This window comes from Limanda limanda, chromosome 6, assembly GCF_963576545.1.
Source record: "Limanda limanda chromosome 6, fLimLim1.1, whole genome shotgun sequence".
Classification (NCBI taxonomy): Eukaryota; Metazoa; Chordata; class Actinopteri; order Pleuronectiformes; family Pleuronectidae; genus Limanda; species Limanda limanda.
This window is the reverse complement of record NC_083641.1, coordinates 2,495,094-2,511,219: the sequence shown is the minus strand read 5'-3', so window position 1 is coordinate 2,511,219 and position 16,126 is coordinate 2,495,094. Positions and strand designations below refer to the sequence as shown.

The window sequence follows — 16,126 nt, the reverse complement described above, 5'->3', positions numbered from 1 at the left end:
ATAAGGTGCAGACACTCACTCATCATTATAATAGTGTCTTTGTCAGTGTGCTAGGTTCAACCAGCCTCAACTACCTTTTAATACTTAACCGTGTGCCGTTCTCAAAAGCTCTAATTTGGCTGTTCCCTGGACTATAAGTGAGGTATAAACCAGTCCTCTCATCTAACTCTTGAGAAAACAATAACACATTTTCCTAAAGATGTAGCCTCATTTAATGTCAATTAAAAAGAGTGATATCTTTAATCATGAGTGTGTGTCTGTGTGTGGGTGGTAGGTGTGTAGGCCTATAATCACCTCACAAGATCATTTTGTTCGATTGTTGCTATGACAAGAGTTGCAACAGTGCTATATAACTTTATGACTGTATGAAGTCTTTACCACATTCCACCATGTCAGTGTGTTTCCCTACATTACACAGGGAGAGAGAGAGAGAGCGAGAGAGCGAGAGAGAGAGAGAGAGAGAGAGAGAGAGAGAGAGAGAGAGAGAGAGAGAGAGAGAGAGAGAGAGAGAGAGAGAGAGAAGCCACACCTTTGTATGTACCTGTCGCTCTCCCACAATGAACCAGTGGGAGCACGGGAGCGTGAGAGAGCCGTCGGTTGTGACTGACACCCCATAAATAATCCTGAGAGAGAGAGAGGCAGGGGAAGGCCGGCCCACAACGCTCAGATAACCTTCATACAACGTTAGCTCAAACGTGGCCTTGGACATTCAAAAACTCTGTATGGGTGGAATCCAGGGGGAGACTGTGGAAGTTTCTCAAGAAAAAAGTTCTCCTTTTCCCCTCCGCACCTTTTCCGTTCGTTTATGTCCGTGCAATTTGCTCAGAGCCTCATTTCTTTCTTTCCTGTCACGCCTTATTTAATTGGGTCTTTCTCAATTGACTTCACTAACATTCTCCATTTCTTCCCTCCCTCTCTTCCTCTCCACTGTTTCTCCTCCTTTCATCCCTCTCTCTTTCTGTCTCCGGTCTCTTTCCATCAGTCATTTTTAGCTGAGTGTTGCACAGGGCAGAGGTACTGAGCAGGCAAAATTGGCCTGAGCATCGACCCCGCCATTACCATCCGGCTGGGATTCATTCAGTTCCCCCCCTCGAGCCCTCCCCGCTCTGCGTTCATTCCTCCCTCCGTCCCTCCCTCTTCCTCCAACAAACCGCCACTAAGAAAACTGGGGAAAATCTGACAAACACATCAAGAGGCAAGAGAAACCCCAAAATGGAGAACACCCCCTCCCTATAACCTGAGTGCAGCTGAGCAACCGACTCCCATGGGTGTCTGTCCCTGGTCCTCATTACCGTCCTGTTACTGTAAGTTATTCATACTGCAGATTTTGCCCTAATAATTCTGTACTAAACTGTATGTTTATTGCATTTACCAGATGTCTCGTACCTGTTGAATTTTTGTAGAGTTATTTAAAGTTGAATGTGATGTAAATATCTGGCTTTAGTACACGATTACTATATGATCAAAGGTTAATTCTTATACAGTTGTTTATGGGTCTTTGGAGGTGTAACAAGCTTGAAGAAAATGAACTAACGCAAGGCCAAAAAGGGTTTTACAAAGAGGTATAAAAGTAACAACAACACAAGTAAGATAAACTAGGCAGTAAGAACAATGGAGGCGAGCCAGGAAACATAAAAACAAGATGGAAACATAAAAATAAACCATAAAAGGTTGTTACAGCGACGACAATCCACCAAAAATATATATTTTTAAAGTGATATAACTCCTCCACCCTGCCAGGATGTTAGGGCAGATTGATCCAAGGTGTGGGAGGGAAAGAACTGGTTGTCTCTTGTTTCTGATTTAGAATGCGATTTAGCCTTTGCCTCAAACATAGCGCACATTAATCAACGATCAAAAGAGCAATTGCTGCAATCCACCAAAAGTCAAAAATGCATGAAAGGTACAGACAGATAGAAAAGGACGTGGAATAACAGGGCCTGCACACAAATTGTCGCACAATGACAGAATAACGCAACATCTAGGTTTAATCATCTCCTTGCCTCACTATACCCCGAGCTACGAGAGGAAAAGCGTTTTCAATTACCTGCACACACAAACACGCACACACACATGTTCCCCAATTACCAAACACTGGCTCTTTCCAAGCCTCATATTGAGAAAGTCAGACTGGGAAATGACTGAAAGAGTTTTGTTTTTCTTCATCTGCTCTGTTCGTGACTCTGAGATGGTTTTGAGAGAAAGATAGACAGACTGAAAACAAAATGTGAATGAGGACGGATGTATGAGTGACAGCTGTAATTACAGAGCTCTAACAGGGGGGTGAGAATTTCAATTTTTTTTAAGCACAGGGAAGAAAAATAGCAAACGACAGGGTGAAAGTTCAGAGATCAAAAGATGACAAGCTGACGAGGTTCGGTGAGAGTCCGGCTTATGTTCACTTCCTCGCCGTGGAGTCAGGAGCGCATGCATTGGAAAAGGCAAAGAAGGCTCCTATAAAAACCAGCCCAGTAATGAGCTTTGACAGCTGTTGCTTGCAGCAGCGATGCTCAGATGCCTCAGTGACTAACAGGACAATGGGGATGAACTCCAATCCCTTCCATTAAATTAGTGGTTGTAACTCAATACATTAGTGATGTGACAAAACAGTCAGGGGATGAGAGGGGGACTTAGTGGTTGGTCTCATGTTTTTATTTTTAATTATCAGAGGATTTATCTAATTTAATTAAGACTTACTACCAAGGTGAAGCTTGCATTGAAGAATAAACATCATAAATAACTTGACATGATTTTTTTAAGCTATTTATCATCAGCACTTTTTTTCTTTCATTTCTGTAACAGGAAGTTAAACACTCAGGAGGAAAAGAAAGATTTAACACTTAAAATTGTTGAAGTAGTAAACAGCTTATAAAATATGTTTAATTTTCATTTTCTTTCACATTTTCTGTTAGAAATTATATGATGAGACTATTTAAGAAGACAAAGAAGTTCTGCATTTCTGACTTGCTCAAGACCAAGACATTATAGGTCTGCAAATAAAATATATTTCAATTATTGAATAGTCTGACAGTTATTTTCTTGATGAATCATGTAATGTTTGTCTATAAAACATTCCCATCACAGTTTTCTTGAGCCCAAGTTATTTCATCAAGTGTCTTTACTAACAGTCCAAAACTCAATACCATAATATATAAATAAAAAACGTAAATGCAGTTAATTCCTACATTGAGCATCTCATAAAACCTAAATAAATGTAATATAAAATTGCAGAAAGATAAAATGGGATGGTAATAAAATTGTAATTATGATTGTAAAGAAATGTGTTATTGTAACTGAATTGCATTATACTTAAAAAGGTGGATTTATAATTCACTAAATATTTGGGATCATTTTGATTAATCAAGTATTTGTATCAACTGAGTATTTCATTAATCAACTGATCATTGCTGGGTTTCAGTCAGAGACATTTTTGGATAAAAAAATGCTAATTTCCGTCACTGGTCCATTGACTAATAAGTAGATTCATTTAAAGCCGTTCTTGGGAATAAGATCCTTGGTTTGGTCTCATTTGGAAAAAATAACACGGTACTTAGTCCCTCAATGTCGCCAAAATTCAGTTATGGTTTTGCAGACTGCCAGAAAACTCAATTGTGACACTCACTCATACACTTCATCATGAAAATATTTCACTATAGAGCAGTGCTTATTATCCTGCGTTTGTACTGTACATACAGAAGGGGAGTAATTAGTGGCTGCTCACTTTTGTTTCTGCGTAGACAGTGAAGTGTTTGGGGGGGCGGTGGCAGCCGCTCGTCTCTTTCAGTAAAGTGTTTTGCTCTGTGATTAATCCACAGGAAGATCAGACAGGCTTAATGGGGAGCCAACTATGAGCTAAGCAACTTAACCAGATGTTTTAGTTGTTAAAAACGGAGTCACGACAGATACTCATACACAAACGTCTGTCATATGAATTTTTCCCGTGAAATCTGGGTCTGTGTGTCAGTTTTATTCTCTGTTTGCAAATCTTTCTATTGGAACTAACTCTCTGTTCTGTAATTCCGAGACAAACTGAGGTCTAAAAAAAAGGACAATGTGTAACTATGCAGCAAGATTGTGAACAGTGTTTGGTATCATTGTCATGGTGAGTCAGGACTTGAGGATAGGAAGAACCAGATTCACCAGAGGTTGACTCACACAGGCGGAACCTTTTTCTCTCTAACATCTTATTCACTCGCTGCATATGTCTCCTGCTTTCCATTTGCCCTTATTTTTCCACCTTTTTCTTCACCTCGCAGCGTCTCTGTATTTTGTCTCTATTTGTCTTCCTCCATTGTTTTGCAGTCTCGGCTGAATCTGGGATGCAGCGGTTTAATACCCTTATTAGTTCTCTGTCACCGTGACTCACTAAGTACCACCTGGAATTAAACACACCTATTAAACCCGCAGCAGCCTGCTTTGTGTGCGTGTGAGAGGATAATTCAGGTTGCACGAGAGAGAGATACATTCAGTGTGTGTGTGTGTATGTGTGTGAGAGAGAGGGGGGGTTAACCCAAGATAGATTAAGCTGTTTACAAATCACAGTAAACCATTGCTAACACAGCTGTATGTCATGTATTACAGTGCTGCATGTGGGTGTACTTACGGGTGCAGGGCATGGATGCCGGGTCTGTTTCTGAGCGAAAGTATGCCTTGTCACAGACACAGGAGGTGGATCCCTCCCTGACCGAGTAACTGTGGAGCGGACACTTGGAACAGGATCCATCGGTGGCCAGAGCACGGTAGTAACCGATCTTACAGGCTGAAAGAGAACAAGGACACAGAGGAAGGGAGGTGTGGTTAGATGAGACATCGACATATGCAACAGCCTTCAATTAGCTGGGTATTGCTCTGATCACACAGACAATGGTGATATTCAGCACATGTAACTTGCTCAAAGAGATAGCATTCTGCTTGTAGCTGCTTATTACAGCTGAGACAGATGGAATTCGGATAGGTATGTTACTGTCATAAACAAAAACATCACATACACACCAAATCTAAATCTGTGTTGTACATTGTTCATGGTTTATAACGTATATAGTTATAAAGTTCTCTCCATTGCTTGTAAACACAGCTCAGAAAACGTTTGTCAAGCCATTCTTTGACATGAACTCCAGATAATCCAAATCTCTGCAGTTCAGTGCATGTCTGAAAACAGCTTCCAAAGACTGCACTGTCTAAAAGACTACACTAAAATAGACTACACTAAAGAGTGTCACTCTGGTGCCTTACATGGACATCATGCAAAACACATGACAACAGGATCTGAATGTAAAAAACACCATCGCAAAAGCTTCAATTAGTGAGTATTTTTCAAAGTAATAAATATGCTTTAATGTCTTAGTGATCGTAATTCTAACCGGACATGAATTTGAAAGCTATCGACATCCATGAGAAAAATTACAAATTAAGTTGCTATAGACGATAACAGCTTACAGTTTAGGTAATAAGGGGATGTTGCCATAGCATTACACTTGACTTCAAAAAGTTATTTCACAATTGAGGAAAAAGAAAAGAACTCTGTCGTTTTGCCCATTTTCCTCCAATTAGCAAAGGGAAAACAATATGTTGCCCTGAGGCATCTCCTCCCTTTGTCTTCATTTTCCATCTTCCATGCTTTCACCCCTGTCTCCTCTCTCACAAACCTGTGTTCTATTATCAGAAATAACAGAACAAGAGTAAGGGCCGCTATTTCCCCTGACAAAAACAGAAGATCAAATAACTACCGCTTGTCTTCCTCACGGGTTCAACCTGTGCCCTTATTGGCCACAGTGAAACCAGAGCCGTTGGCATTTCGGACCATTTAACAAACAAATGCCACCACACTTGGCGCACCAGGAGGGCCGTCAATCTCACAAGACTGTTCTTACTCTGCCGGGCCATACACACACTCACACCTCAGATTGAAATGGCAACCTAAGTGAAACTTTTCCTACTTTTGGTGACAGTGTTCGCCTTCCTTTGAATGACAGTTTGATTGGAGGGCTCGTCTTTCGAGGAGTTTCTCTCTCGTCTATCCATTTCTATAATTGCTAGAGAGGCCTGGCGGGTTTATATTTCACCCCCTGAGCGCTGAACCAGAAGAGGAGGACAAAAGAACAATTCTCCAAGAGGTGCGGCACACACATTCACAACACCGATTGGTCAAAATAACCTGTCAATCCGTGAAGCTGCCGTATGCTTGGCCGTGGGCGGCAAATGGCAGGAGGCTGGAGGTTTGGTGGTTTAGCTTTTGGTAGCGTGGGCGGTGAGTGTGTGTGTGTGTGTGTGTGTGTGTGTGTCTGTCTGTCTTGTTATGATGTAAAAAGACCCATTGGAGACAGATGGGTAGATTCATACGTAGTATAAATCAGATAATTACACACTTAACGTCTGCAGGGGTAAAGCGATCCCAACTGACTGGCACACTCATACACACACATAGCGGTTGGCTGTCCTCACAAGCACATGCACAATCCTGATCTCAAAGTGCGTATTGAAATGCTGGATTTCAATGCCACAATCATAAATACATCGGGGATCCAATATACAAAAGAACCGTCACATAAACAAACTCCCACATGTGTTCACCACACTAGAAATCAAATCAGTGCTTATCCACATACAGCGCAGCGAGGAGGAAGTCCGTCTTCCAACAAAAACACACATTCCACCAACCATGCGACATGCTCACACGCACAAACAGCAGAGGAAATCCACAAAAATACTGGGAAATCCCTCTCACGAAGGCGTAATAAAGTCGGGCTCTTTGCCCTGCCGCCGCTCCTCTGGAGCAGCTGGATTATCGTAGCCCGGCGTTAACTGGGCCGGGCTAGCTGCTACCTGCTGAGCCATTCTTTGCCTGTTCCCACTCAGTCAATCAGGGCTAAATCCCTGCCGCTTCACTTGCTAATGCTAAGCTAAGGGCCTCTTTGATTGTAGCCTGCAGGGGTGCGTGAAGCCTCCGTTTTCCTTTTCTTCACAGTTGCAAAAGAAAAGAGGAGAGATTAGTCGGGAGGTGCTTTGTGTTATCTCTCTATCTTTAAAACAATCTTTCACTGCCCAATCTCATCACTGGAGACAGAAGGACACTAGGATTTGTGGGTATTGTTTAAGAGGCTGTGACCGTTCAGGTAACAAAACACAAAGTTGCTGTGAGGGTTTGTACATGTGCGCTGACCAGGAAAGTGTCCCGAGTTGAGAGTGGGGTCAAACAGCTGTTTGAGATGATGCCCCCATGATAAAAGCTGGAGGGAGAGTTAATTGAGTCCCATGCTTCACAGCCTTTGGGCCTGAGCAGCTTTAAAGAGACGCAGTCTAAGCGCAGGCTACCTCAAACTGTGCACGGTTGATGAGTTTTTTGCTTGTCAATTATTAAGCTGTCCCAGGCTGACCTCCGAATCCCCACCAGCTGCCCCATATTTTTTGTATAACTTCATATCCCTGTTTGTCATTGACAGGCTTTGGCATCTTCATCTGTGGTTTTTTGAATTTGCCTCTCAGAAATTGTATTTGAAAATGTGATGTCAACATATGAGGGCTTGTTTATTGCAGCGACTGCCCTGCAGATAGGAACAGTTGAGGGAAAAGTGAGGTCGATATACAAGTAAAGCTGTAGAATTTGCTTCCTATTAGCAGCATGAGTGTGTGAGTGTGTGAGAGAGAAGAGACCACAGTAGTGGGTGGTCCAAGAGGCCGTGGTTTCACCGAGGAATCTCCCTTAAGACGTTCTGGATTTATCACTGTCCGAGTCAGCCTGGCAAACCCACATGCATGCATACGCAAATACAGACACACACACACATGAACACACAAGTTTTTGTTTTTTATGGGATTTAAGCTCAGAAACCCACATCATATCCTCTCATTAGGCTCTCAAAAGTCTAACCCTATTTTTCCACACCATCTTTTTTAAACCGCCTCCTTTTTCACCCCATCACTCTCCAGCGCTCCGATATTATTTTTACTCAGTCTCCTTCGCCCTCTATCTCTGTCTCCCACTCTCCTAGGCTTTCTCTCGGCAGGCCTCCTTTCAGACAGAGAGGGGTTTGTCAGGTGCCAAATCCCTGAGCCGAGAGATCAAAGGCAAACAAAGAGACTGGTGACTTACTGTTCTATTCTGGAAGGCAAAAAAATGGAATCCCTCATAGACTGGGACATCACATTCTTCCCCCTTTTCTCCCCTGGCAGCTCTTTCACTTATTCAATACTCTTCTCTGGCTTTAGTCCTTTTTCCCTTTTGTCAGCCTTTCCCCCCGCCCCATCCCGGTTGTCTCTAAGCTAAAGCGTGCTTTGGAGGAAAGGGGGCAACAAGGGTGGAGGGAGAGGATTGGGGGAGTTAATAAGTAGTTTCGTCCATGTGGGGGGGGGGGTTGCTCACTGAATTGGATGCGCCGCGTGAAATCAGGAACTTCTGTTCAAGACAAAACCGTTGATGCAGCTTCTGCAAAAGAAAAATAGGAGTGCACCAAAGCTAATGATACAATGATAGCTACCCACACGCGAGCCAGCCATAACCCAGCTAAGTTTTCCTCTGAGTGGTAACAACCTACACACCCTGCTTTGAACAGCTATGGATGCTCCCCACAACGCCGGCAAATAAATCCACATCTACCCACTCACACATCCCCTGCAGCCCACCTTGAGTGACCCGCTTCAAAAGCCTGATAGCCGAGCTATTCTGCAGCCTACAAAACAAAGTATCCAATACACTGGGGATTGAAAGCATGAGAGCAAACTTGCGCTACAATAGCCATCCGAAAACCCTTGGAATATAACACCCAGCACACGGCACACAATAACTAGGCTGGCCCGGGCAGAACAATCACCTCTGTTGTAATCAAAAAAATAGAATTAACTTCAAACTATAGCATTTTCTTTCCTTTCATGGCCGTGCTTTATCTTCTTTGGGTGATGAAAACTCGGTCACTCTTTTTAGTCATAACAGACAGTGAGCGCTCTTCAGAAGAGCAGTCAGAGGCATCCTCACAAAGCCGCTCTTTCAAAAAAACGAAGCGATCATCTTTCAAGACCCGAGGGCAAGGAGAGTCTCTCCCTCTCCTGCACCTTGAGGAGCCAGCACTCTCTATTCAACTCGCCTCTTTGCCATATCCCTCTGCCTTTGTGTCTATTCTCTCTCTTTTTGCTCTTTTTTCCCCTTGGAAAGCAGTTTGTTGCTCAGGTAAGACCCCTCTTGGAAAGGATTGCCATTGTAATGGTGCTGTGTTTACCTCTGGCTACTGTCCCCAGCTGCTCAGATGCTCAATACGGTCCATCCCCATGCAGATATACATGACAGAGACATTTAGATAGTAAAAGACCCTACACATCAATACACCTGAGTCACTGGCACATTAACAGGGATAACTAGCTGCTGACCGTTAACATCTGTCACTGGAACAGCAGGAGAGTGGAGCAGGTTACCTCATTAATTCCGTCGCTGGGGGTTATTAATTACCTCCGGCCCTGACGGCGACGCGTAGCCACACGGCCAGCGGAGCCCATCAGCGTGATGGATGAGGGACACACGGCCACCGAAACTGATCACTATGATTGATGACATATACTCGACACACATCTTGACCTTGACCTGGCGAGGGGAAAAGGTCCCGTACTAGTGGTGCCATCCTTTAAAATGCAAAACCCAAAAAGGTTGGGTCGTGAAATCTGGGTTGACATCTCTACCAGTGTTAATGAGGACTAAGAACAAAAGCCAGCTAGGCAACAGTGTTAATAACACACAGGCTAACCTTGCTGACAATCACTGCTAATGGTGGCCAGCAGTGGGGCGTGCAAGAGTTGCCAGCAGACTGTCAGTCAAATGCCAGATGATTAATAACTGTATTTTCAACAGCACCAATCCATCACATGAGAGCCACCCAGGACGCTGCCCTAATTAAAATGTCTGTACCCATACCAGCCAAAGAGCCAGATGAGCAAAACATGTTGTGAACATGAACAGCGATGGTTAGTCAGTAACAATAAAACTGTCAAATACGGTTTGACAAATGATTCTTTCTTTATGCTTCTTTTTTGTCATTTTGGCGAAAAACTCCAGTCAAAAATTTGCAAATGTGCCATTTTCATCTTAGTTTGTCAATGGATTTCTTGTGTGTAAGTACATATATACTGCATATATATAGCATGAGAGGGTATAACTCCTTTCACAGTTTTTTGAGCCTAAGGATTTTATTAACAGGCCAAACAAACCATTTCCTCTTCCAATATGGAGACATTCTTTGTTACGAGTTCTGGTACTGGTGCCTCCTGTATTGTTGCTGTTGCATAGCTGAACAAATTGAAATATTGTTCTGAGGACTTCCTGCTAACCAAGGTCCCCACGTTCCTATCGACACGTAGGCCTCAACTTCCTCCATTATTCCTCTATAGCCTGGCCTTAAAAAGGAGAATTACCACAATGGCTCTATCGCAAACATCTGAAGTATTCCACCCAGCCACTTCAGAATGGTCAAAGGCCCCTCCTTTAAAAACCAAGACTCTGGGCACTGAAGGTGACTGTGAGGAAAAGAAACATAAAAAGAAAGCTAAGAAGAGAGTTTGTTCTAAGGGAAAAGGGCACAGAGGAGACGAACCTGGGACATAACTGACAGAGAGAGGAAAGAGAGATGGACAGAACAGGGAGAGATACAGAACTGATCCTTGTTTGTTGTGTGAAACACTGTTTAAATTGGCTACGTTGGGTGGCCACTCAGATTCCACTTTTGCACCCATGCCAGATCCACAGGGGTGGCACCTCCCGAAGCCGGGCCCAGCGCCAACTCACTCAGGACCTTTTGTGACCTAAGATCCACACAGCAGGTGGGTAATGGACGATAACTCAAGGAAAACAAAACAGAGATTTATGTACACAAACAGAGGCGTACAAACCTGTGCACACTTGCACCCTCTCAGGCATTCACACAAAGTCCTTCTAAGGCCCTCTGGACTACGCAGATGCAAACTGCAATAGCGTGATCGCATGCAAACTCACACACACATCGCCCGAGAAGGCTTTGTGTAGGTATGACGACAGGAGCACAGCAGGGAGGAGGAGAGGTAAACAAACTCAGTAAAAGTATTGTCTTGGTCCAATTTCCTCAAAGTCTCTAGGGGTTTGAGTCACGTGTGTGTGTGCACACAGGTATGTGTGTTAGCGGGCAGAGTATCTAATATGCTTTCCTGACATTGTTTACAATGAAAAGAGCCACATTGCAATTCAATTATGAAAAAAAGGCAGAGGGGTGCGGGGAGTATGCTAATGTTGTTGTGCGTAGGGACACTCACATGGGCGCACACCCCTGAACAACCGGGAAAACTGAGCAGCAGTGAGTCGAGGAGAATGGGGCAGGAAAAGGGAGGATGTGTGAGGAGAACACACACACCAAGAATAGGAGGAGAGGAAGAGGAAGCGATGGGGAGGCAGTCTCAGTTGGGCCTGATGCAATTCTGTAAACAAGTGTAAACCATGTGCCGTGCTGTCGCACAAATACAAAACAAAACGCTGCAGTCCGCCACAATGCAACAGTCACAAAGCTGACTTCTGTGAACTTATTTTTAGGTAATTGCACTTTTATAAATTGTTTCTAAAAATTGTGGGACATCTGGTATTGGTTTGCATTCCCACATGTCCCACAATGTGGGAAAAGTGACCGAACATTCGGTTCAGGAGGAAACAACTCGTCTGTTTGAAGTCAAACAACAACAGGTTCATTCATCTAAATGCTGATGAGACTCCAGAACAACATATAAATTATATATTAAAGTATTTTGGAATGAAACAGAATTATTAAAAATTTTAAATCTGTGGTTTGAGCTGAATTGAAGTCTGTAGCTCATAAATAAACATTTTTAAATGAAACATATCAAATCTCTGCATTATATTGTTAATATGATCTGCTCTCCTGTCTATTGAAAATCAGGAAGGGAAACCATACAAAAATTCTAATCAAGGTATAAAATGTATTTTGAGACTATAAAACAAAACAAAAGCGATAATATTTTATTAAGCTTATAAATATCAAATATATTGTTCGCATTTAACCAATGTTGTAAGTTGGGATAGATGACTAGATGATTTGAGTGGCACCCACCACATTTTTGTAAACAGTACAGGTACTGTCATTTAGTCTAAGAATATCAAGAAATAATGAAATATTCGATGGCATGAAATAGTTAATTTCACTGAATTAACAGCTTAAACTAGAATTGTTCAATTCACTCACAAAGTTAAAGATAAGGAAAAGCTACAGAGAGGATGTTAATGGAGACCATCAAAATTAAAAAACGGACAAACAATTCATCAATAAACTAAACTGCTTGTTAATGTGTTCTTTCAAAAATAATAATTTCAGCTCTGTTCAAGACCAACACCTCCAGTTCCTGCAACCATATTTAATGCACTTTATTGCCTGTGATTCTAATCTCATACCATTCCACTTAAATACAGCGGGACCAGGTTGAGACACTGAGTCTGTTTGAGCTGATTATCAGTTTTAATATTTCCATCACTGCTGATCTGCTTTCCACAGGTGAGTAAACTCGGGTATCTACAGTTGGACTGGAAAAATGGTGAGAGCCTGACCTCATTACCACAGAACCACATCACACACAACGAAAAAGCTAAAATAAACCTTAACATCATCTCATGTAGCCTGCGATCCAGATAAATACATAAAAACAAAATGACAAAACCAACCCTGTGAAGTTTGAAACATGTAGTGTTGAATCAGTGTGAACACTAATCTGTCAACGCTCAAGTGTGCAGAAACACACAAAACTTTAATTACCTATGGTCATCTGTGGTCTAAGGGGCGAATTTAACATGGCCCCTGTTCGTTTCTCAGAAGCGGTGAGACGGGTCGTGAGGGGGGGCTGGAGGGCGCCGACTTACGGCTGAAAATGAAGGTATTTTTAGGTTGTTTGTTTAGGTAATCTGCTCGTAGCTCCCAGACGACAGCCTGTCTGGGGCCTCAAAACACCTTCTATTGTGCGTGTGTGTGTGCGTGACGGTGTGTGCTCCTGAGAAAAACTGTGCATGGCATTGTGTCTCTGCATTTGTGCGCAAGTGTGTGTCTGTGTGCGGTGTGCGTGCGTGTGCTCTGGCATGGTACATAAAAACTTTCCTGGGTCACTAACTCTTCAACAGCTCATGTCAACCCAATGACGGTCGGCTGGTCTCCACTGTGGCTGTCACTGCTTTAACCTTTGACCTCTGCTGGTGTCATCCGGGCCTCACTATCTCCACACCACTTTCCCCTTCTCTGTCCCTCTTTCAAAACGGCAAAGAGGTCACTGTTGCTGTGGAAGTGATACCCCCACCGTTTTGAAACTGTGGCAGCCCCTTCTCGCATGGTATGGCTCTGCATAGTGTGTTTGTGTGTGTGTGTGTGTGTGTGTGTGTGTGAGTTCCAAAGTTAGCAGCTCCTACGTGTGTCCACAGACTTTGCTGCAGGGTTCATGCATCGCCCTTCCTAACCCCAGGCTAGTTGAACCTGGCCTTATGGAGAGGGGGGGTACATGGGGTGTGTAAAAGGACCCCGGGGTTAATGGCTGCTGCGTAGACTGGGTTACTCCGCTAATGTGTAACGTTGTAGCCTTTAGCTTTGATGTGAGGACAGACACACAGGCCTGGTGATGATGGGAAGAGGCAAACAAACGGAACGAGAGATTCAGCTGCACAGCGAGCTGGTGTGTGGGCACCGCTGGAAGAGAGCCAGACTTGTGTTTTCTATTTTTTTTGGCCTCCCCATCCTCTTTCACTCAGATTACGAACACCACTCTCCCCCTGCCGCCTCTGTTATCTCTCCTTATCTTTATGGTTTCTTTCGCCACTTGGCAGCTTTGTCGGCGACTTGAGCGGCTCTGCAGAGCTCCCAGAGATCTTTGCACACCAAACACACATGATCCATATCACATCTACTTACAGGTTTGCCATTTAAACAGTTTAAAATGGAGATTATGTTACACAATGTGATAACAGCAGGTTTTCAGAGGGACAGATTTTTCAACAGAGGAATAAGTTGTGACGGAGCAGTTCAAAATGAGGTGAACCTGCTCAATGAAAAAGATATTGACAGTTATATCCGCTGCAACTGCCGGAGGTCGTGACACAGCCACACTGGGCTTGTTCAAAGAGTGATCACTGTCTGTGCCCACAGCCCCCCCATTCACCTTTTACACCCCCTGCCGTTTATCAGGTATACAAGACAGGAGTCAGTTCATCTCTCTCTCCTTTACTCCGCACACACATCCTCTGTCACACACATCCACGACTCCATTTCATTTCAATCACTTCTTTTATCTGTATCCTATCTTCCTTTGTCTGTTTTTTCTCTCCTCCTCCTCCTCCTCCTCTTTCTTCTTCCCCTCACATTCCTCTGCTCCGCGCAGTGAACCTTCAAGGGAACGCGTTGTGTTTTTTTTCCCTTCCTCCTCTTCCAGCAGTATTTGACAGCTCACTGCGGATCAGGAAGGATCAAGGTTTCTAATCCCTAAGACGTGCCCTAGCATGGACACACCTCTGCCTTTGGCTGGAGATCAGCAGCTTTCAGATTCCCCCGGTGCTGCCAGACCTCCACATCCCCAAATTACATTCCAGGTCTCCTGCAGAGAGGTTGCACCTCGCAGGCAACCCCACCGTGTGTTTGATACACGTGTAGCTTGCTCATCTGTGCACATACACATGTCGTCACAGCAAGAGATCAGCCACCTGATCTCAAAGTCCTGCAACCAAGAATAGGAGCGTGAGGTGTCACATGCTTCCCAATGTACAAACTCATTTCAGAGTTGTCTTTAAAAGGGATATTTTTATATTCTGGGTATGGGCTTTCTTGCTGAGAAGATTGGTATCAATCCCATGTCTGTACAATACAAAGCCGCCACGATCAGGTAATTAGCTTAGTTTAGCATAAAAGCTTGGATATAGGGAGAATCACGAGAGGGGGTTTCACAGGAGTTTATGTGACAGACTATTTTTCAAATGAGGTCAGTGACGAGGATATAATAGAAACAGATATAATTTAGGTTTATGGTATGGTGGTTAAATCTGAATAATACACTACCCAGTAGTTAAAACTGTGCTGTACTTGCAAAATTCCTTTAAAATTAAAAAAGAAAGTAAAAGTGAACCAGTTTTAATCTGCTGCATATTTTTCCTGATTTCAGTAACTGAAGGTTCAGCCTTTCCGTCAGCAGCAGACATGAAATATCTCTGTGATCAAATCGATTTTACATAAGTGGACATTGGAAGTCAGAGTTCACCTCTCTCCTTATGAAATGATGTGCACAGGCTTGAACCTTCAACTCCCAACACATCAGCTGTATTCTGATGCAGTTGTTATTTTTTTTCAGGTCATAAATGATCCTGATGAGTTGGAAAACCTTGGAAACTCACCTGCACTTTACTTCTAGAAACCCAGGCTCACTAAATTAATCCTCCCACTCGCACCCATTGATGTTTCCATGTAATAACCTCCATGTATTCCTCTTCGACACAGTTTACATCAGGAGTGTGTGTGCGAAATTTCCTCCACCTCTGTGATTACAGAGGGATCTCAGCTCATTAAAATGGACACTGCGTCCAGTCACTGGGCCAATCAGATTACAGAGCAGCCCTTTATTGCGAGGCTTTTTGTCATAACCCCTAACTGATTGCAACAGAGCAGCCTATGATTCGGCCACTGAACGTTGCACCCTCTGAGAAAACAGATGAGGACAAAAGAGAAGAAAGGACCACCTACTATCAGCCCGGCAGGATGGAGGGAGCTTAGGATAGAAATGGGCACAGGAGAGACAGAGAGGGAGTGATAAAGCTCTTCCAAGGTGTTTGCAATCAACCTCCCATTGTCAGATAGTGAGGGAGAGTTGGCCGTCCATCTGCAGGGTTGCCGGGATGCTTTGTCTATGGGCTCAGATCGTGCAACGCGATTAGAGCATTAATGGAAGTTTATGATACAACATGCGATATGCCTGCCGCGACAGATCCACCGAATAAATAAGGGACAGATAGTGGTTCTGACGTGCAAACACTGCCCACACACACACACACACACACACACACACACACACACACACACACACACACACACACACATGTGCGTTCCTCGCGATCAGTAACACATTGCCCCAGATCAGAAGGATTTCCGTGCAA

At 43.6% G+C, this 16,126-nt stretch overlaps 1 protein-coding gene across 1 annotated transcript in view; it reads right to left on the bottom strand.

Annotated features, from left to right (window-relative positions):
• Window positions 1-16,126, bottom strand: part of epha4l (eph receptor A4, like) — a 59,850-nt gene that overhangs the window by 26,738 nt on the left and 16,986 nt on the right. The window contains exon 4 of the mRNA XM_061073383.1: window positions 4,604-4,759. Coding sequence (XP_060929366.1) covers window positions 4,604-4,759 — 156 coding nt within the window. The remainder of the gene's footprint in view (window positions 1-4,603; window positions 4,760-16,126) is intronic.